Source organism: Amphiura filiformis, chromosome 1, assembly GCF_039555335.1.
Source record: "Amphiura filiformis chromosome 1, Afil_fr2py, whole genome shotgun sequence".
In the NCBI taxonomy this organism is placed as follows: Eukaryota; Metazoa; Echinodermata; class Ophiuroidea; order Amphilepidida; family Amphiuridae; genus Amphiura; species Amphiura filiformis.
Window position 1 is genome coordinate 65,619,973 of NC_092628.1, and position 22,811 is coordinate 65,642,783.

Below are 22,811 nucleotides of genomic sequence, written 5' to 3' on the forward strand. Positions count from 1 at the left end.
CCTTAGCCCGATACCTCCCCGTCATGATCGGTGACCCCACGATGACGCACGTATAATGCCTCTGCCAACTTGACCCCGACTGCAGACAGGAAAGGACGCCCCACCCCCCTGCGTACTACGCTACTGCTATTATAGGTCTATACCCTGTTTTGGCGAACTTGCCCAATAACCCATTATTTTCTACGTTCTACCCGACTGTGACCCAATTTTTTTACCCGCATGACCCTTTTTTCAAAAGTTTACCCACTGACCCCTGTTTTTTTTTCAAACTTTTGTTTTTGGTGGACTATAAAAACATTATATTTGGCTGATGTGTAAACATTTGTACAAAAATGCACAAAAAAAAATTAAAAAAATTAAAGGGGTAAAGGTGTAAAGGACGACATACATGAAATACATGAAATATTGAGTTCCCAAAGGGCTGTGCAATAATGAGCTGGGGAATTTCCAAATGGTGCATAAAAGAATGCCCCCCCTTCAGCATGCCAAAAATCACTTGCTCCCTCTTGCACCAAAAATCAGGTGCACCCCCTTGCAAATGCCAAATTTTTGGGGTCCCAATTTGCAAACCTCCAAATGGTCCAGATAAATACATTTAGGATATTTAAGTGTTTCTGTACTGTTTAGAGCATTTAATGAATGTGTGATAAAACAAAAATCTTCACGGCTTGCCAAAATTTGCTTGCGCCCCCTTTCAGCTGGCCAAAAAAGTGTGTGCCCCTCCAATTTTACCCTCCCCAAGGCTCATGATGATTATTGCACAGTCCCAAACTTTGTTTTACAGATTTAATAACAAGAGTTAGCAGATTTAAAACAAGTTCACAGAGTTTAACATCATAAAAATGAATTTGATGATGATTGATTTTATTGACATATCCTGGCCCACATGGCAAATTACATGCAATAATTACAATATCAAAATAGACAAGACTAAAACTATTTAAGCAACCATATTTTACCATATCAAATCATGTGACTGTAATTCTGGCAGTGGTGAGTTATCAGAGACTAATAACATGAATAACGCATTGTGCTTTGAAGGTTGGTGGATGCCAGCTGCAGGCTACACAGCTCCAACCAAAAGTTGTAAGAAATAGTTCAAACTTTTCTTCTTTATATTATACTTGATACAACAAATAGAGGAACAAAAGTATAACAATCAAATTATTGAATTTAATGATAAAAAAAGGATTGTTGCACATACTACATGTATGAGAAGTGCAGAACTTTGGGTAGCAAAAGAAAAATGATATTTTAAACAAAATTAACCCCTTTCTTGGACTGTATGAACATGATGAAACTGAAAATGTGTTTCATACACATACAACATGACACTTCTCTCTGGTAGATTTGTTTCAGCAAGCCCCTGACCATTAGCATAAATCCATCTTGAAAATGTGTGTGTGTTTACGTTTGGGGGGGTTCAATCTACCGATAGGTGAGGAGACACATTCCCTCTGGGATTGACGCCCATGCCTTCAACAAATATTGATCCCTCCAACCAGAAAGGATGTGAAGCAAACACAAAATACTTTCAACATCATTCGCAAAAAGATTAGAAAAGTTAAGCCAGAAAACTTTAAAATGTCAGGTTATATAAAGGGCACAAAACATTTTCATAACATTCAACCTGTTCAACAACATTTTTAAGTTACTCCAAAATATTGTAGTGCTGAGGTAGACTTCTCCGTAGTCCACTTTCCCATTTTGCATACACTGGCTAATACATTTAAGCATAAAACACTGATTTGTATTAATTTGTGAGCAATTGATAGATTTTCACATCTGATATTTTCAGTCACCATACTCCCTCTGTTTGTTAGCTTCCCAAGTGGACTACTTACTTTGACTTGCGGTTAAGATTCTTAACACGGGACTCTACATGAATGGAGAGTTAGGCCAATTTCTGGCATAACTAAAATTGGCCATGATGTAATACATCTTTAAATGGATCTGGCTTGTGATTGGACATTTATATAACCCGACATTTAAATGTTATTAAAACATTTTGTAAAAAAAAACATTTTAAGAACATTTCTGTGTTTGCTGGGTGCAAATATTTTAACATTATGTTATTTAAGTGTTGACAAACTATTTGCCCAAAAATGTATGCAAAAATAGTTTACAATGAAATTTCGAAAACATTTTAAAAATATTGTTGCAGTGTGTTTTCATACAAAACGTTTTAAAACGATTTCATGACCTTAATATAACCCGACATTTTAATGTTATTAAAACGTTTTTATCTAAACCCAAACCCAAAATATAACTTATTTAAAACGTTTTTAAAAACGTTTTTGTGTTTGCTGGGATGCAAGATATGTTGCATTCAATATAACTTTTATTGTCACTGATCATCTACTCTAGTAATTATATAAACACTTTATGACCAAACATCAGTATAATTTTTAGTTCAACGGAATGCGTTCGTCATGATTAATATAAGGTCATGTTTTTTTATACTGGGTACCAATTGCGTGACATGTGCATTTTTCAAGCAAATCACATGCTTTTACAGGTTTGGTGCTATAACTCAAAGGTGTACATGAGAACCCTATAAAAGTATATATATTCTGAGAGCATATACTCAAGCGATATCAAAAATTATACAATGGGAGTCATTATACAGGGTGACTCATATAATATACAGGGTGTAACAAAAAAAAATAGGACAAAAATATTAATTCAGTTATGGGGGTCACCCCTGAACATACATTGATAATGTTAAGTTTTGACACATGTTTAATACATCTAACTCAATTGCCTACCCAGTCATATGGAACTTTTACCGGTCAAGTACTTTGATTGTGTAGATACAGGATGGTCAAAAATGTGTCGATAATTTACATGAAAAATAATGGTCAAATTAACAATTCTTTGATTTTGAATATTACAAAGTAAAGATTGACAGAAAATCATTTGGATGAAGCTTTATGCATATTCATATTCACAGCAACTGTATACTTTTCATATAAAAACATGAAATCTCACTTACAGGGTGGCCCAAACAACACGTGTTGTATTGTTACCGTATACATGTAGTTAGAATGCAGAATTTCAAACTTAAATTGTGTGAGCCACTTATGGATCACTAGACATTGTACCTGTATTTTTGATTCACTAATCAAGCTAATTAGGTAATTTACATGTTTATATTCTTTTACCCCAGTGATACATAAACTTGTATATTTTTAAATGTATTTTGCTAATACACCATTTTTACATAATTTCGTAGTATCTGTATGCTGCGGTGGTTTAATTAATTTATTTAATGATTCCATTAATTAATTTGATTTAATATATTATAAATACTTCCAAAATATTATTTACTCATTGAACAATGTTTAGTGTGCCACTTTAGGGTAATCATACCAATATATACTGTTCATTGTAAAATCAAACATCCAAACATCATCCTGCTCATCTCTCCTGCTCTGTTACCTCCTGCTCCGCCACCCCTGCCTAATTCCACTTAACAAGGTTTACTAATTAGTCAAAGTGAATTGTTTTAGTTTTTTCCTCTGATTCTTTTAGCCTGCTAAATTGCTGAAAAAATAAGACCAAAACCAGGTCTCTGTGATGTAGGACTATACTGTTCATTGTAAAATCAAACATCCAAACATCATCACAAGTTTCAGTTAAAGTGAAGGGGATGCACTATGTTGATGCCTGTTAATCCTATCTTTAGTGTGAACATGCCTAACGTCCAAATGACTTGATCGATAACAGGAAAATACATAGTGACATCATACACATTCATTCGATTCATAGAATTGGGATGGTAGATGTTTATTGCCATCAGTCATTATTTTCACAAGTCTCCATCACTGTTTTTATTATCTTTACAAGTTCTTGTTCAAGATGCGAAGAAAACTGCAGGTGAGCTTGTTGGCGGCGAGATTTGGACTGCATACATGTAGGAAGTCCACAAGTCCTTTGTATCCCAAAGTAATGTATTATGTGCGCACTGTCGGAAAAACAACACAACATTACATAGAAAAGTTAGTTTCAAAATTTTCAAAAGTGCATTTCTTTTGGGATTGAAATGCAGGTTTTCACATAATTTCTAAACAATTTTGAGATTGTTATGCAAGACATGTTTTAAATCTGGTGTTTTTGCAAGAAAGTTGTACTGCACTTTCATTTTACACAAGAAGCATTTTTGTGTTTTACCATGAAAATTACAATGGATGAAATTTCAGACATTTGATTCAGTATTTATTCTGACATTTAAGTTCTGAGTGCAGAATAAAGATAATATGATACAATATAAAATAATTATGCCCATTAACACCTGTTTCTGAATCCATTAATGACTACACTTCACCAAATACCGTATTTCGTCGAATAAACGCCCCCGGGGGCGTTACATTTTCCCAAGGGGGGGGCGTATATTAGAGGTCATATTTAGCACGAAAATTCCTGTTAAAATCATTAGGTACGCTTAAAAGTCACGCTAAAATGAAGAACTATGACCTTTTGACACTGACTTTTGGTTCACTTCCGGGTTCGGATGCAGATTTTCGCCATTTATTGCTGCTACTCGCGACCATGTGAGCAACTTGGTAAGCTTACTACACAAGATAGCATGGAAATATCAGAATTTTTGAAACATCTTGGTTGAAAAAAGTGGTGGGTGCGTTTATTTGAGGGGGGGGGGCGACTATTTGACGAAATACGGTATGAGTTCCTTGCACTAACCCGACAATAAAAGTGTGCGAAAAGATTTTAAAAATTCAAATAACTGAAATGGGAAACACATACATACACCTCTATGTGATCCCCCATATGGATATACTGTTTAAGACTATGCAAAGGGGAACAGTCGAACATTAATTCACTGGGGCATTGCACAAATTATTCACAATTTTGATCATTTAGCCAATCAAACAGGGACACATTTTTGATCACCAAAGAGGACACACTCTAATTTTTTTAATTTACATGGGGATGGTCTTCAGTTCCCAAGAGGTCCCCAGTTGGAATTTAAGGTCGGATGAATACTTTCAATGTAAAGATAAAGATAATTAAGTTTGAGTAGTCAAGTTAGCTCAAACGATAAGGCATTCAACTATGGTGCGAGAGGTTGTGGGTTCGAACCCTGGTGGTGATTAGTATGCTCTTGTGGAAAAAGTGAGTTAGTTTTGAATTCCCCTGGACAAGGAACTTACTGCTAATTGTCTCATTGTAACTGGTCCAAAAGTCAGGGAGTTGATCCTGGTTGTGAAGGTCATTTGTGGTATGTCAAGGCTGTGCGCTCTTGAAGTTGCAAATTCCCCAAGTTATTTAATGGTTTATTGAATGATGTGGGGCAGTAGTGGTCAGAGACAACCTGTAAAGTGTGCTGAGTGTTGTGGATCAACGTCTAGGCATTGTGCCAGTACGTGTTTGCAAAATTAATGATAATTTTAAGTACTTTTTCACCACTTACCTAAAGCTGTGTTGTGCCATGCAAAACCTCTTACATAATGCCAAACCAAAGAGTGCCAAACCAAAAGCTGTGTTGTGCCATGCAAAACCTCTTACATAATGCCAAACCAAAAGCTGTGTTGTGCCATGCGAAGTCTCTTACATAATGCCAAACCAAACAGAAGTCATGAACAAATCCCTGGAAGAAAAACAAATTGCACATGTAAACAGAACAATCCTTTAGTTGAAAGAATACTTTCTTCATACCTTATTTTAGTAAACTAGGTTGCTTTTCTTCCCCATAAAATCTAACTAAACTCGACTTGACCCAGAATACTTTTAAAATGTATTCTTCTTCCCCTGTCTTCTTCCTGGCACGACTTTTTCTTGCGACTAATTACCCAACCCGGCCCAAACCGAGTCCATAGTTGCAGTATGCATTTGTTAGAGACTGCCATTACATGATCAGTGCACAGGTCACTGGTAAAAACCCTATCCATCGCCAGTTATCAGTGCTCTTACTCGAGAACTCCAGCTTGGAATTTACATTTAAAAAAAAATTTGCAACACAAAATCATCTTAAATATTCTGTTGATCTTTATATCTGGATTAGTTATTTTGATGTGTCAACTGTATCTTTTAGAGCAAAGGTTGCCTATTTCGGACAGTGTCATTTTTGATCATTCCCAGAGTAGCTAATTCTCAGACAGGCTTGATGAGATATACATGTACTAATTTTAATAGTACTTTTAAATACTGAAATATTATCTACCAACTCCAACAAATTTGACAAAAAAATAGTTTAAGTTTCCGGACAGAGGCCCCCAGAATATGGTTCGAATGAAATTTCGACCATTTTTTTTGTCAAGAAGCAAGATACAAATTTGAAATCTACACCCAAAAAAATCCTAAGTAAGAGCATTTTAACGTTCTAGGGGGTGTAGTTTGGGAGAAATGTCCGCTTGCAGTTGGACATCCACAAATTTCAAATTGACACTGTGCGAAAACAAAACAGAGTTAGAGGCTCAAATTTTCAGGTTTTTTATTTCTCAGTGATATCTATTAATACCGAAACCACAAACAAAACACATGAGGTATGGTGTATACCCCTTGTTAAATTGGCATAGAATGACCTAGTTGAAGAAACAGAAAATGTAACATGAACTGATCCAATTGAAAGCAGCACCCTCAAAGTATCTAAAAATGACTTCAAATATTTAAGTATTTACACAATTGTATCTAGATACCTGTCATATGAATACTTTGTAATAAAGTAACTTTAAATTAGATTAAATTTATAGCGTTTGTTATTTTCTGTCTTATAGACATAATTGTAGAGCTCATATAGCTGCATGCGCAAATGGACCCACGGCACAAAGAAATATTAGCTCTACAAATGATTGGAAATCAAACATTTTGTAGTCATTTTTCACAACAAAATATGACATGAACACAGAGATTTAGCAACATGATGTATGTAGTACAACAAGTCATACCTAGAATATTTTCTCAATTTGAATTTTATCCTTTCTAGGTATGACTGATTGTACCGTAAAATTTGTGTCAATTCCCAAGGCAAGGTCATGATATATGCGCCACGTTTTGTAGGCTCCGATTGCCGATTACATAGACGAGTATATCTGGTAACTAGCCACAGCCGGTACTGTGCAGTGCCGGTTCGGCTATTCAATTGAATGGTACATTGGGTGACATGTATTTTCTACATCATTTGCATATACTAATACTATGATCCACCCAAAAATAAAAATCATCATACAGATCCCTCCCTGCATGTATGGACCCGGTGTATGGCATGATATTACTAATTCCACTCGTCTGTAGGGGATTTAATTGACTTGATTGACAAATCACCCAGACGGCGTAGGGCGATCCCAATTATACAGATTTTCCTGCTCGCAAGATGTAGCCTATAATAGGTCTATCGAGAATATTTTCAGGTTTGCAAATTGGGATCCGAAATATTTGACACCGGGGGTTCTCAGTACAAATGCCATACGGGACGTGCGCAAATATGGGTAGCATTTTCAGCCTTTTCAGTATATCAATGACCCCTTTTCAAAGCCTATTTTGGTATATAAATGGGTCCTTTTTTCAAAATTTTCTCAATTTTTTTCGGAAAATAGCTCAATTTTTCCTCAAAATTAAAAGATCTGTTAGAAAATCGCAGCCAGCCCCCATTGCCGCAAAAGCATGTAGCATACCTATTAAGAAGTGGTAGGGTCCACAGAGACCGGATTGAAGAAGGTCATCACATGACCATCAGTTTTGAATTATTTGGCAGCTTCGCCGAACACTGCGATCACGGCAAAAATATGAAACTACAAATTCGTCTTTGAACAGAAAGGATTCCGCAGATAATGGTAAATTTAGGATCATTGTAGACTATGAAGTCATTAGATAGTCGATCTTTATGTTTTGGTGTGTTACATGTTGTTACAAAATAGGAATTTCATTAACAAAACTCACAAGCAATCTCAACAACTTCCACATGGAGTAATTCGTGTTGTTTATCAGGGTCATAGGTCATACGACACATATTTTGTGTCTTTCCGCCCCTCGGAAAATGGCTTCTATAGTTAGTGACTAGCCTACTACGTAAATGTGTGTTGAATTCTGAACCCTTTCCTTTATAAATTTATACCCAACTCCACACAAAACTCCACTGGCATGATGGACACTTTAAATACACCAGGCTCAGCATGTATGTATTATATACCCAAAACCCTTACCTGGGATGTCACGGGAGAAGAAAATGAAGGAAAATAAGAACCAAATTTGCTCCACACTGCACAGCTTACCGCTACTCGATCGACCTTGTGTTTGTTTTGGTTTGGACAGCCAGCACTTCCGGGTATGTTTTACTGATATACGAACAAATGTATCACGCCGAGTGAAAAATATAGTCCATATATTTTAAGCAGTAAACCTGTAAAATCACCAATTTTAAGTAATTATTTGCCAACCCCGACCCAGAAAGAAGAAAGAAGGGAAGAAAGAGAAAAGAGAGAAAGAAAGAAGAAGAAAAAAGAAGAGGAAAAGAAAGAATTTTTTTCTTTTCATACTTATTCGAGTTGATACTTGCGTTGCGTCGACACATTCGTCGGAACATACGTGATTTACTTGTTGCTAAATTGAACCCCCATGAGACGGAGTCAGCCCAGAAATTATCGGCGATGATCATTAGATCAAAGGTATATCTGTCTCTATTGTGTTTACAATAGGATTTACATAATGAGCTTAACGCGAACTCACTCCTTCTCTACTACCTTCATGGTCCGATTATTACACAACTTCGCCAGCGTATTCAAGACATCCAATGCAAATAATCACCTAGATTATGACGTAGCATACCGTAAATATGGCGGAGTACTCAAATTCATTCAACAAAAGCATGATTACAAGCTATTGCAATCTACCGCGACAGCTCGTCTCACACACATAACAAATGCACTATACGATCAAATAGGTTGACGACAACGTTTGATTGAATGCACTGCATTGCGCCATGATTACGGTGAAGGACACCGGTTCAAATCCTTTGTATGGAGCCAATCAATAATTTCACGCACATCCTCTATTATTGCCAAATTATTGCCCGGGATGATTGCACACTGTAAAAGAGCTATTGTTATAATGTTTGATGAAATCGTGTTTAACTATTTGCTTAAGAACGGCACAATACAGATAAAGCAGACAGATTTACTACATGTGGTACATGTATATACATGTACATATAGGGAATGTGTGAGTCGAGTATTACCTAATTATAATAGGGGCGTATCCAAAAATGAATTCACGCCCCTTTCAAATGTCGAGCCAAAGTGCAGGCCCTATGCTACATAGCAGGATATTTTGTCACGTCCAGTTGACTTACAAACAAACAATATAAGTCAACATGGTAAGATAAATTATCATACCAAGGAATAGTAATTTTTGACGTCGTATACTTTAAATTATTGAAAAGCATCCTCGGGATGTAGAGGAGGGGCGGCCCGAAATTAAAGGGAAAATTAAATCTCAAAAGACCGCCGACACCCGCCGCTCAATAGGGATATGCAACTATATTGCCCCGCAGGGCTACAAAGAACCACAAACCGCGATATTTGGATATCCAGCTAGATTGCCCCGCAGGACTCAGGAACCACAAATCTTGAAATATGGATATCCTACAAATTAAAACCACAAACCGCGAAAAACCACCAACAACTGCCGCTTAATAGAAATATTCAACTACATTGCCCGCAGGGCTACAAAGAACCACAAACCGCGAAATTTGGATATCCAACTAGATTGCCCCGCAGGGCTATAAAGAACCATAAACCGCGAAATATGGATGTCCAACAAGTTTTAACTATAAATTAGCCCTTGATAGAGGGCAAAGCTTGAAGGATTAGGGAAATTATAACCACGAACCGCGAAAGTTGCCTTAACAAACAATATAAGTCAACATGGTAAGATAAGTTATCATACCAAGTATTAGTAATTGTTGACACCGTATAATTTAAATTATTGAAAAGCATCCTCGGGATGTAGAGGAGGGGGCGGCCCGAAATTAAAGGAAAAATTAAATCTCAAAAGACCGCCGACAACCGCCGCTCAATAGGGATATCCAACTAGATCGCCCCGCATGGCTACAAAGAACCACAAACCGCGAAATTTGGATATCTAGCTAGATTGCCCCGCAGGACTCAGGAACCACAAATCTTGAAATATCGATATCCTACAAATTAAAACCACAAACCGCGAAAAACCGCCAACAACCGCCGCTCAATAGAAATATCCAACTAGATTGCCCCGCAGGGCTATAAAGAACCACACACCGCGAAATATGGATGTCCAACAAGTTTTAACTATAAATTAGCCCTCGATAGAGGGCAAGGCTTGAAGGATAAGGAAAATTATAACCACGAACCGCGAAAGACCTCCAACAACCACCTCAATAGAGATATCCAACTAGATTGCCTGCAGGGCTACAAAGAACCACAAACGGCGAAATTTGGAAATCCAACTATATTGCCCCGCAGGGCTACAAAGAACCACACACCGCGAAATATGGATATCCAACAAGCTAAAAAATAAATTAGCCCCGATAGAGGACAGGGCTTGAAGAATAAAGGAATACCACGAACCGCGAAAGACCGCCAACAACATCCGCTCAATAGAGATATCCAACTAGATTGCCCGCAGGGCTACAAAGAACCACAAACGGCGAAATTTGGATATCCAACTAGATTGCCCCAGGGCTACAAAGAACCACGTACATTTTAGTTATATAGCTACATATACTCGTATTTTTTATTGTCATAAATCAAGGATAATATTATTCAAACTTCTATGTTTCGCTTTATTCGTCTTATGGAGTACTTCGTAACCGGATGACTTTTCAAGCTTAGAGCTACTCGGCTTCATTCATAAAAAGAAAGGAAATCTACCAAAAAACGTTGACAACGTAAAGAAAGCAGCAAGTTTAAAAAGCCCCCACCTCGGCTCACTTTTTGAAACTTGGTCCCATTTGTAAAAGATACTGATTTAAACTTTGTCATAATTATCAACTTAAAACATTTCCAGAAGTGTTATGAATCTTTAATGTGCCGATGCGATATATTACTTAAAAGTTGTTAGCATTCTGGAACGATCAGAAAGGTTATTATGTTGTTCTTGGCCAATATCCTATATATGTTTTGTTTTATAATAATTATTAAGTTCATGATCAATGATCGAATTAAACGAATAACAAGTAGGCATGTTAATGGCAATGATGCTAAAAACACCGATTTGCTGTTGATATTCAAAATGGGACCAAGTTTCAAAAAGTGAGCCGAGGTGGGGGCTTTTTAAACTTGCTGCTTTCTTTACGTTGTCAACGTTTTTTTGGTAGATTGGCTATATCAAACAGCAGTGAACGAAATGGTTCTAAATGTTCAAAAAACAGCCTTCATTAGTTTATTGGAAACCCTTGGAAAACACTTTCAAAACAGTGGCACACGCTAAAAGCAATGCATCCAATAAAAATATTGGAAACATAGACATCCAAAATATACACGTACATAAAAAAATAACAAATAAATAAAAACTACATTGATAAAGTATATTACCGACGGTTCTATAGACCCATGCACGTTTTAGATAATTATGATTTGCAAAACCTGTTGAAAATGGCTTGTCCGTCACAACTTATCTTGACACCATTACTAGAGTCACCGATATTGATATATTCATCAATCCTAAAGCATCGCAAATCTTCAATATCGTTTTTACACAAATTACAAAGAGGGCCTACCTTCAGAATCAGACGACCATCTAATTCTGTGTTCGAGTGGCAAAGTGTTTGATCTTGTTTTAAATTTGATACTATAAAAATAAAAATCGTTAATATCCAGTAAATATGTTTCTTGACTGATGCTTTGCTTATACATATTATAATCCTTCAGAGCCGATTTTGTATGGCATAGACATGATAGAGATAACCATTCTTCATTGGTGATTACCTCATTATTACGTTTGAAATCGCTTACTCATTATGGATTTGTCGGAGCTTCGCAATGAAAGCAATTGATCAGTTTACATTAATCGAGCGCGTTTAATCGAGAAGGAATTCGCAATATTCAACATCTTTTGAAGGTCATCTGCATTGTCAGCCATGAGAACAACGTCATCCGCCCAGAATAAGCAGCCTAATTGAATACCACACGTCCACGTTCCTGATTAATTTTGCGAGTTCATTAATACATATAGTGAAACAAAATTGGTGATAACACACAGCCTTGTTTCATGCCGTTTTCAACATCAAAGAAATCTGTTTCAAAGTCACCGAAATTAACATTAGATGTAACATTTTCTAAACCTGGAGACTTGTTTAATTTTGCATGTCTTAACGATTCCAACACAATAGTAGCCTGTGTTTTGACATGTTTAATGTTGTTGGGCACAAAACGAGGAACATGTGTTTGTGAAGTTAGGATCAATAACAAACTGTACGAAATGGCAACATATTAAAATTTCATATTTTATGTTGGGGTTTCTAATCCTAACGTGTTGGAGCACAACATTGCATAAATTGGCAGGGCAGCTGTTCATTGTATTGACAATAGATCGTTAAACTAAAGGGCCCATTAAAGTTAGTTATGGCGTAGGAAGAAATGGTAGTTAACATGATATTTCTAAAAAAAACCGTTTAATTGAACAAAATTTATCACAAATCTTCACTTTGGCGGCCAATTTGAGATTTGAAGGTAACTGTGGCCGTTTTGGGTTTTTTTTTAAAGTTATTCAGTTGAATTTGTCATGTCAGAAAACATAAAGACACAATCGTTTATTGAATTTGGACACTTTGAAGGGTTTAAAAAAATTAGACCACCCTTGCCGGAGTGGCACCCCTGAAGGGCACTTTGGGCACATATTATCAATTCAATTATTGGCGTTCAGATTGTGTTCAGTGGAAAGAAACACCTCAAAATTAACTATCTGTATAAAATGGGTATCATTTCCCACTTGAGCGTGAGTCTGAGATTGATTATTAATCTGACTATTTCTTGTTTTTTTAATATCTTGTGTAAATTTCATTTATACTTTGATATTTTATTTTATTGGTTTATTGTTTTAACGTTTATTCCTCATAATTGCTATCCATTTTATTTTGATGTCACTTTGTTGTAATATTTATTATATTTTAATGTTCATTGTAATTTGTACCACGGACCTACAAAACACAACTTATGTTGATGTAGATTTACATTTCTGAACTGTGTATAAAAAAATTCACAACATTGTACAAAATAAAGGTACTGCATGCATTACAACGAAATAGTAAATATGCAACTAGGAATGGTCGCTGATGTTTAAAATGTGATGATAAGAAGCAGGTAGACTTAAGGTTAAAACATTGTAAAATCACTCTTAGTATTGAATGTTGAATATGTTTAAATAGCAGCACTGCGGTGTCTGTTTTTAAAACCGTTCCAAATGTCTTCAAATCCAAGTGATACTGTTGTCAACAAAGAAATTGCTGCTAGTACGCCAAATGATGCTACGAAACTTCCTGTCATATCGAACAACCAGCCTATAAGAATGAGAAAGAAACGTCTTTAACCACCTCACGTTAAGTCATAAACAAAATTTATGGTTGGCAAAATCTAGGAGTTTTTTCTTCAAAAAGAAGGAACAGAAATGACTTATCAAACAAAAATATAGTAAGGCATGAAAATGCCACTATTGTCTCTGCGATATAGCCAGTTTGTTACAGATATTTAAGAGCCAATCTCCCTTATTATGTACCCATCTGTGATAAAAAAAAAAAAGAATTTTCTCTAAAAAATTATTTTGGTACATTATTAGCACCAACAACTCACATGTAAAATATGAGCGTGCACAGCGCCCTCGTTCAGCTTGAAAAAATTCTTGAAATTTCAGCCTCTCTGAGCCTTACTTGCAAATGGTAAACTTTGGAGGTGCATAACATCATGCGCCATCATCATCCCAACCTGCATTTTGCATTTTTTTAAAGTACCAAATGGTTACATTACAAAAACCAAGAAAAAAACTTGGGCTCTTGATGGCGCACAAAATCAGCAAATCCAATGATTTGATGAAAAGCGCCCTCGTGCAAACTTTAAAGCATCATAACGGGCTGCGCCATCAAGATCCAAAGTCCGAACAAGTTTGAAATTAAAGACCTCCATGGCAAGTTTCATTTTTCAGCAAAAATTTTTTGGGATTTCGTTGGCGCACCGAGTTAACAGAGGTCAAAGGTCAAAATTTCCTATTTTCGCACATATTTGCACGCCTGTATTATTGCGCGCCAACGTCACCTGACTCTCCGAATAGCATTTCATCAAAGAAGAAGTAATTCTCTGCAAGAACTGAAAAAATTAGCTTGGGATCTCTTGATCTTCATATTTTTCTGATTTTTTGAAAATGGACTTAGCCTCATTTTGGAGGTCAATTTGACCTCTTTTTCCCACTCGTTGCACAAAGTGGGCTTTTTACTGCATCACAAAAAGATGCGCCAACAAGATCCCAATTTTATTAGTCATCGTCTAGCTTCTTTGGCGACCAGTAGATAAAACACAAGCAACAGCTAATTGGGATCATGTGGGCGCACTAATATAAAAGAGGTCAAAGGTCAAGCTTTGTGCCAAAGTGATGCATATTTGCCTATGTGCAGCACGAAAGTGGAACTTTGACCCGCAATAAAAATGTGCGCCAACAAGATCCCATCTTACTTTTTGGATGATTGGATAAAGGGGCTTATGTATAACTGATAACAAGTTAAAAAAAAGTGGGATCATGTGGGCGCACTAATTCAATAGAGGTCAAAGTTCATACTTTGTGCCGAATTGGCATTATTTTGCCTATGTGCAGCACTTAAAGTGGAACTTTGACCTGCAATAAAAATGTGCGCCAACAAGATCCCATCTTACTTTTTGGATGATTGGATAAAGGGGCTTATGTATAACTAATAACAAGTAAAAAAAGTGGGATCATGTGGGCGCACTAATTCAATAGAGGTCAAAGTTCATACTTTGTGCCGAATTTTTTTCAATGGGGATCACCAGACATGTCTCATAGAAACTTGTGTGAGTGCATTTCAGATGATGCTGATTCCATCATGGTAGTTGGTGAGAGTAAAAAAAATTTTTGTCAAAATACTTAGTCATATTTTGCAAAATTTGAGTGAAAGGTTGCCGAATTCGGCAACTTTAGGCTAAAAATCGTTTAATTTTGTACGAAGTATGAACTTTGACCTCTATTGAATTAGTGCGCCCACATGATCCCACTTTATTTTTACTTGTTATCAGTTATACATAAGCCCCTTTATCCAATCATCCAAAAAGTAAGATGGGATCTTGTTGGCGCACATTTTTATTGCGGGTCAAAGTTCTACTTTTGTGCTGCACATAGGGAAAGTAATGCCAATTCGGCACAAAGTATGAACTTTGACCTCTATTGAATTAGTGCGCCCACATGATCCCACTTTTTTTTTACTTGTTATCAGTTATACATGAGCCCCTTTATCCAATCATCCAAAAAGTAAGATGGGATCTTGTTGGCGCACATTTTTATTGCGGGTCAAAGTTCCACTTTCGTGCTGCACATAGGCAAATATGCATCACTATGGCACAAAGCGTGACCTTTGACCTCTTTTATATTAGTGCGCCCACATGATCCCAATTAGCTGTTGCTTGTTTTTTGTCTACTGGTCGCCAAAGAAGCTAGACGATGAAAAATAAAATTGGGATCTTGTTGGCGCATCTTTTATGATGCAGTAAAAAGCCCACTTTGTGAAGCGAGTGGGAAAAAGAGGTCAAATTGACCTCCAAAATGAGGCTAAGTCCATTTTCAAAAAATCAGAAAATATGAAGATCAAGAGATCCCAAGCTAATTTTTTCAGTTCTTGCAGAGAATTACCTCTTCTTTGATGAAATCCTATTCGGAGAGTCAGGTGACGTTGGCGCGCAATAATACAGGCGTGCAAAAATGTGCGAAAATAGGAAATTTTGACCTTTGACCTCTGTTTACTCTGTGCGCCAACGAAATCCCAAAAATTTTTTGCTGAAAAATGAAACTTGCCATGGAGGTCTTTAATTTCAAACTTGTTCGGACTTGGGATCTTGATGGCGCAGCCCGTTATGATGCTTTGAAGTTTGCACGAGGGCGCTTTTCATCAAATCATTGATTTGTTGATTTTGTGCGCCATCAAGATCCCAATTTTTTTTCTTGGTTTTTGTAATGTAACCATTTGGTACTTTAAAAAAATGCAAAATGCAGGTTGGGATGATGATGGCGCACGATGTTATGCACCTCCAAAGTTTACCATTTGCAAGTAAGGCTCAGAGAGGCTGAAATTTCAAGAATTTTTTCAAGCTGAACGAGGGCGCTGTGCACGCTCATATTTTACATGTGAGTTGTTGGTGCTAATATGTACCAAAATGATTTTTTAGAGAAAATTCTATTTTTTTTTGTATCACAACCCCCCTGATTTGGGTACATAATAAGGGAGACTGGCTCTTAAAGCAATGGTTCTTTTTGTCAATTGGCATGATTGGCATCCGAACTGGAATCTGTGATGTTTGCTGTTATAGCTTAGAGCGGCAATCGAGAAGTACCTCTACAACGTGCCCAAAAGTCGGTTGACCTTGTGCCAAAAATCCTTCTACCCTTATACTCCGACACTCTGGAACTACCTCCCTGAGGACATTGTCCAATGTAATTCTCTGCAGTCCTTTAAGTCAGCCCTCCGGGCCCATCTTGGCTAGCCAGTTCCCTTGTTTCGTTTGGTGTTTGTTTTTTTCTGTGTTTTTGGTTTAAGTTTTATTTTTATTTTTGCTGTTTTGATGTTTTGGCCTCCCTTTAATTTATTGCTAAATTGCAATACTGGGCTGTGCCAGGTCTATGGGCCGAATGGTATCAATATAAATATAAAAAGAGAACCAATATGAGTACCGAATCGAGAATGATTCATTGTCTTATGCCTTGGTGCTCAATAATATTGGGCGGCCTGTCGAGGGTGCTTCTGGACTATGCTGAAGGACAACTGATAACTAATGACCATCATTCTTGCTTCTATTATGCTTTGGCATTCCCTTTGTATGTTTCCTTATTCACCGACTTACCTGTGAGAAACCCACTTGTTATGGCAGCAAACCCATGTATCAAATTAGCCCAGGCAACAGCATGAAGGTATTCTTTCTCACTGGTAATTTCTTTGATGGCAATATACAGTTCTGCTCCCAGGATACCAAAACCAGCTCCAAAGAGCACTGACATCAAGCACATTCCAATAAACGTGTTGAAAATATTTGTTAGGGCTAACGCAATTGCTGACAGTAACGATGATATGTACATCAGTTGTTTGTAAGTCATTACTTGATTTAATGGCGGTAATACCATTCTAATTGCCGTGAGTCCAATTCCACCACATGTTCCCACGATAGATGCTTCTCTCATTGTCGTTCCGTTGGATAAGGAGAAAGATACAATGTATATTAACCACCCAGTGAATGTATAACCCCATACAATAGCGGGTACAAGAACTTGTGCAATGAAAGAAAGATTGGAGAGTAGTGGAGAACAAAATAGAGCAGATACAGCACAAAATAATTTAGAAATGTTAGGCGGATCAGGAATGTCATTTTCATTAGAGTCGGTATTGTTGAAAGATCTCGACGTCTTTGAAATGAGATGGTTGATTTTCTCTTTGGGCATCTTGTCTTCAGTTACCTTTTGAAATAGCATTGCTCCACATGGAAGTGAATGCAGACACAGTCCACTTAATAAAAGCATAGCTCCTCTCCATCCATAAATGTCCAGAAATATTTGTGTCAAAAGAGGCATCAATATTATTCCAAATCCAGCACCGCAAGCATAAACAGCAACTGCAGTGTTGTAGTATTTATCGAAATATTCTGGAATGACCCCTATGGCGACAATTTCTTGAAGATACAGAAATCCTGTGAAAACATAAAGGATGATTAAAATCAGATTCTGATAAAAGTTTTTCCTTTAGTAAATTTTCTCAAGATATAGTCAGGTCTCCTGTATGTGCTGAACCCCTGACCGAACTGATCGAGATGGAGCAAAATCTTCAATAAGTAAACATTGCGTGTAAAATGCGCGCAATCAGTAATTATGTGAAACAGTATAATGAGTAAGATTTGATCTTTCCCTAGAGAAGTCCTTTTCAGAGCAACTAAATAAACATGATGATGCGCCTTATACACACTAGGGGGAACTGTCAATGGGACATGTCAAAATGATTGACATAAAATGTCAAGAGGAGGGATGTCAAAATGATTGACAGGAAGTGTCAATAAGTTAGGAGAACTTCCTGTTTGGAGAAACAAACAAGCTAATTAACTTGGTCAGAGGTCCTTTTGAATAATCTATTCCATTCAGGAGGAATGTCCACTCCTTTTACCCTATTGAAATTGTCTGGAGTGGAATGGATATGCCAAGCTTCCATGAACTTCCTTTCAGACCACTTGGTGTTCATGTCCAAAATCTTGGTATTGTCCCAGTCAATGTCGTGTTGGTTTTGCCACACATGCTCAGCGACGGCTGATTTTTGTGTGATGCCAGAGTTGGTGTCTCTTTGGTATTCACTAGTTCTCTTCTTCAAAGTTCTGCCAGTTTCACTAATGTAAATTTTGTCACAAGATCCACAAGGAATAGAATAGATAGCTCCTGGTTGGAGATCCTTGGGAATTGGGGTTGCTGTTTAAGAGTATTGGTCGTTTTGAAGTAAACGCGAAGGTTTTTCTTTCGTAGAACTTTGCGTATAGCTTCTGAGGTCCCAGCTACGTACGGCAAGATGACAGTAGCATTAGGCCTAGGTTCGTCAGTCGTGTCAGTCCTGGCAGGTCAGGATGTAAAGTCATGAACAAACTTAGAAGGGCACTTGTTGAGCTTTAAAGCTTGTCGGATGTGAGTCTTTTTATGACGTTTCTCCTCAATGTTCGACGAAACATTGTCAGCTCTTTGGAACAGCGAACGCAGCACTGAACGTTTGGCTGAATCTGGATGGTGGGAGTCAAAGTTAAGATACTGGTCAGTGTGAGTTTTCTTCCTGTAGACTGTAGTATCAAGTGAAAGGTCAGGCTTTCTGTTAACGAGGATGTCAAGGAAAGCAAGCTGGTCATTGGTCTCCTCCTCATAAGTGAATTTGATAACATCCTTACGAAGATTGTTGAGGTGGGTCAGAAAAGACGCTAAGTGTTCACGCTCGATAATACAGAATGTGTCATCAACATAGCGTTTCCAAATCCGAGGCGGATTAGGAGCGGTCAGAAGAGCTTCTTGTTCAAAAGACTCCATAAACAGGTCAGCCACTGGTGGTGATATGGGGGAACCCATTGTCAGGCCATCAGTTTGAAGGTATGGGTCCTCTTCAAACATGAAATAAGCATTGTTCAAACAAAACTCCAACAGAAACGTGGAGAGATGTCCTGTCAACTAAAGCTATGTTGTAAGTAGGCGAGCCAATGGCTGAAACAATGGGTCGTAAAGGTATGTCAGGTTTGTGAATTTTGGGTAAACCATAAAACCTAGGCGCTTGACTGGAGGCCTCCAGTAATCTTGACTATCGATAGTCTTGTCATAATCGCGAAGTCTTCTAAGAAACTGTCCGATCTCGCGTTCTAGTTTAGCTGTGGGATATCGTTTGAGAGGCGTGTAACTTTCAGAGCTGAGGAGTTGCTTGGCTTTATCCGAATATTGTCCTTTAGTCAGAAGCACGGTAGCGCATCCCTTGTCAGCAGGGAGAATCTGAATAGATTCATCTTTCTTCAAGTCTTGCAGAGCGCGTTGTTCGTCAAAGGTAATGTTAGATTGAGGGGGTTTAGCATTCTTCAAGATAGAAGTGACAGCATTACGAACTTCTTCGCGGTCATCTTTACCTAAATACTGTAACTTCGATTCAACAGCAGCGACGATCTGAAGTTGCGGTATGTTCTTAGGGGGAATAGCAAAGTTCAAGCCACGTTGCAGGAGGTTCAGCATTGGACAGGTCGCGATCAGATAAGTTAAGTATCCACCTGTCATTAGTCAATTGATCATTACTACAATTGCGTTGAAGGATCGATTCCTTCTTCTCAACAAGTTTGTCAAACTTTGTGATGTGCCGAGCTTTGACTTTGGCGAATTCGCGGATGTACAGACCACTAGTATATTATTTCCATCAATTTTAGTGTAGTCGTCAGGAGTGAGAACAGATATCAAGGTATTACGGAGTTTAGTCAATTGTGAAGTCAAGTCAACACATTTCTTCTGGTTGAGAGCAACACGTTCGCGTAATAGTCTGAAGCAATACCGTCGGGTCAAATCTCTAGCCGAGTATGTCTGAACTGGAGACTTAAGTCGTAAGTCCCCTGGTAGAAGTTTCGAATGAATGCAGCGTACACAAACGGTCACATAATTCCTATAGTTAGCTAAACTTCTAGTCAAGTGTTCAAGACGAGCAACATCTTGTTGTACTTTCATCATCATGTTTATTTAGTTGCTCTGAAGATGGCACTCACTAGAGTTCCGAAAGCTCAGCCCTCTGAAAAGGACTTCTCTAGGGAAAGATCAAATCTTACTCATGTTTACCGACCTAGAGTACCAAGTAATTTCAAATAGTATATAATTAATTGCCCACTTCTCTTGTACGCTCTTCCTACTGTTTACATTTGTTTTGTTTTTGACATTCTTCCCCCATACATTAACCAATCATATATAAATATGCTTTTGAGAAAACCACTGTTTTCTTGAAGACATTTTACCAGTTAGTATCAAGCCAAGAAGTAGCATAGGTGAATTCAGTGCACATGCGCAGACGACAAGTCCTATGGTTGACACCAAGCCACACATCATTAGGCAAACTCGTGGACCAAGTCTGTTCACAAGAACACTCGCGGGTAAACCTGGCAAGAATAAACCATTAGAAAAATTATGAAAGTACGAGGAATGATCTGCCCCAGTCTCCCAATTACCATTGCGACATTGTCTTAATATTCAACCAATGAACATTTGCCCAATCTTGGCTGATATTGGTTCAATATTGGTTCTAGAAAATGGGACTTAATTTTGTCCAGAAAGCGCTTTGAGTGTTGGTCTCAATTAGTTAATTTTTAGCGGGTTCGCCGTCGGACAAGTTTGAATTGAGCCCATATTAATTATTGGGCTATGAATTTTTAAATATTTCACTCGACTACGTCTTGTCCAATATTTTTAAACTCATAGCTCGACCAATAAATATGGGCTCAATCGATCTTATACTATACCAGGGATACTATATCAAAGTTGGTTAGTAGGACCGTTGGGTGTGAAAGGTCATTATGGCCAAAAGTGATTTTCACTCAAATGGCGTCGCTAAAATTATCACAATGGCATTACCTGCACAATGCGTCGCCTATAGCCAGTGTATGAAAGTTGTACCAAGAATCGGGGTAAAAGATCATAGGTGTTATTTCCGGTATGTAATCAAATACCATCAAAATGCTGCTGCTTTCGCAAATTACAAAGTACAATGATGTCACTTGATCACCAGGACCAATGACCGTCAATTGCATCATCTGCAGCCAGTGTATAAAACTTCCACAAAGAATTGGGATCAAAGCTAATTTAAGGGTCATTTCCGGTATGTAACCAAATACCTTATAAATGCCGCTGCTTCCGTAAATTACATACAATGATATCACTTTGATAGGACCAATGGCTAGTGGCACAAAATGTAACATGACCAACTCGAGGACAAATGTCATACGAAGGTCATATGGCCGAAAATATGATTCATGTGAATTTTCACCAAAAATGCTACTCCTTCAACCCAAAGTGCCAATTGCCCTAGTAAGAAACGAGTATTAATTGTTATACATTGTTATCTGCCGATTTGGTAACAATGAAGCATATATAGTAACAATGAAGCATGTATAGCAAGTTCACGAATTAGATCATTTATGTCATTATATTATTATTTGTTTATTTATAATTTGTTTATACGTTTTAGTCATGAGCATAAATCACAAATACAAAATCGATGAGCTTACCAATCACACTGCCCCCTCCAATAATGATTGACACGGAGGATCCAACAACCCATGTATAGGTTTCAAACTGTTCTCTGATGTCTGGTAGTAAGACACTGAAACTCTTGATAACACCTACTTCCAGAAAGACTGAGAAGGTAACTACGCCTAGGACGACCCAAGAGGTAGCGTTGTCTTTACTTCTCGTCATCCTTGTAGTAATACCGACTTCATGGATTGGAATCCATACATGTATACTGAATATTAGCTACAATATGTATAGTATGGTACATTGAAGTCGTCTGCGCCTTCTAAGCAGGGGCAACGTTACAATAGGGTCTCGACCTCATCGGTTAACATCCTCAGCTGTGTAATCTTTAAGGGCCGGTTTCTCGAAGCATGGCTAGTAGTCAGGCTTCCTAAGCCATCAGGCTTAAACCCAATTAGTCATATATACCAGTGCTTACAATTTCACACCATACATCACCTAGAAAGATAAATCAATAAAATGGATCCACATTGGTTGGGCTAGTCTAATGGCTTAGGAAGCCTGACCACTAGCCAAGCTTCAAGAAATCGGACCTAATAGGCTACAGAGGCGATGATTAATACTACCACAGACCGTAGAAAATAAGAGAAAAGAGAAAAATTCAAAATGTTAATGATCCAATGATAGTGGCCTGGTTTAGGCCTAGGCGGTCCGATCAACATCTTCATCCACACTTTTCCTTGATGAATTGATTGATTGTATTCGGTTCTCGAGAACAAAATTTATATAAATAAAAGAGAGAACTTGTGAAAACACATATCATTAAAATTACAATTTTAAATACATTACATAAAAATGGTAATACCAAGGATAGCCCAAAGTGCCGCGGG

General features: G+C 37.6%; 1 protein-coding gene and 1 long non-coding RNA gene across 2 annotated transcripts; both read right to left on the reverse strand.

The window, feature by feature from the left end:
- Positions 1-1,556: 1,556 nt before the first annotated feature.
- On the reverse strand, positions 1,557-8,405 carry LOC140151184 (uncharacterized). Its single transcript, XR_011858915.1, has 3 exons — positions 8,160-8,405; positions 5,432-5,608; positions 1,557-3,967 (listed from the first exon to the last, which is right to left on the reverse strand). It is a non-coding gene; the product is annotated as an uncharacterized lncRNA (long non-coding RNA).
- A 3,037-nt stretch (positions 8,406-11,442) lies between these two features.
- On the reverse strand, positions 11,443-22,573 carry LOC140151193 (monocarboxylate transporter 6-like). Its single transcript, XM_072173447.1, has 4 exons — positions 21,954-22,573; positions 20,688-20,828; positions 17,043-17,879; positions 11,443-13,489 (listed from the first exon to the last, which is right to left on the reverse strand). The coding sequence occupies exons 1-4, from the start codon at positions 22,141-22,143 to the stop codon at positions 13,350-13,352; spliced, it is 1,308 nt and encodes a 435-aa protein (XP_072029548.1). The 5' UTR covers positions 22,144-22,573; the 3' UTR covers positions 11,443-13,349.
- Positions 22,574-22,811: the final 238 nt, after the last annotated feature.

Bases quoted from the DNA above. Each gene is read 5' to 3' on its own strand.
- LOC140151193 (XM_072173447.1), bottom strand. From the start codon at position 22,143: ATGACGAGAAGTAAAGACAACGCTACCTCTTGGGTCGTCCTAGGCGTA. The intron at 20,829-21,953 runs GTAAGCTCATCG...TATTCTTGCCAG, and splicing joins TGGAGGGGGCAGTGTGATTG to GTTTACCCGCGAGTGTTCTT. The intron at 17,880-20,687 runs GTAAAATGTCTT...ATGTTTTCACAG, and splicing joins TCTTGGCTTGATACTAACTG to GATTTCTGTATCTTCAAGAA.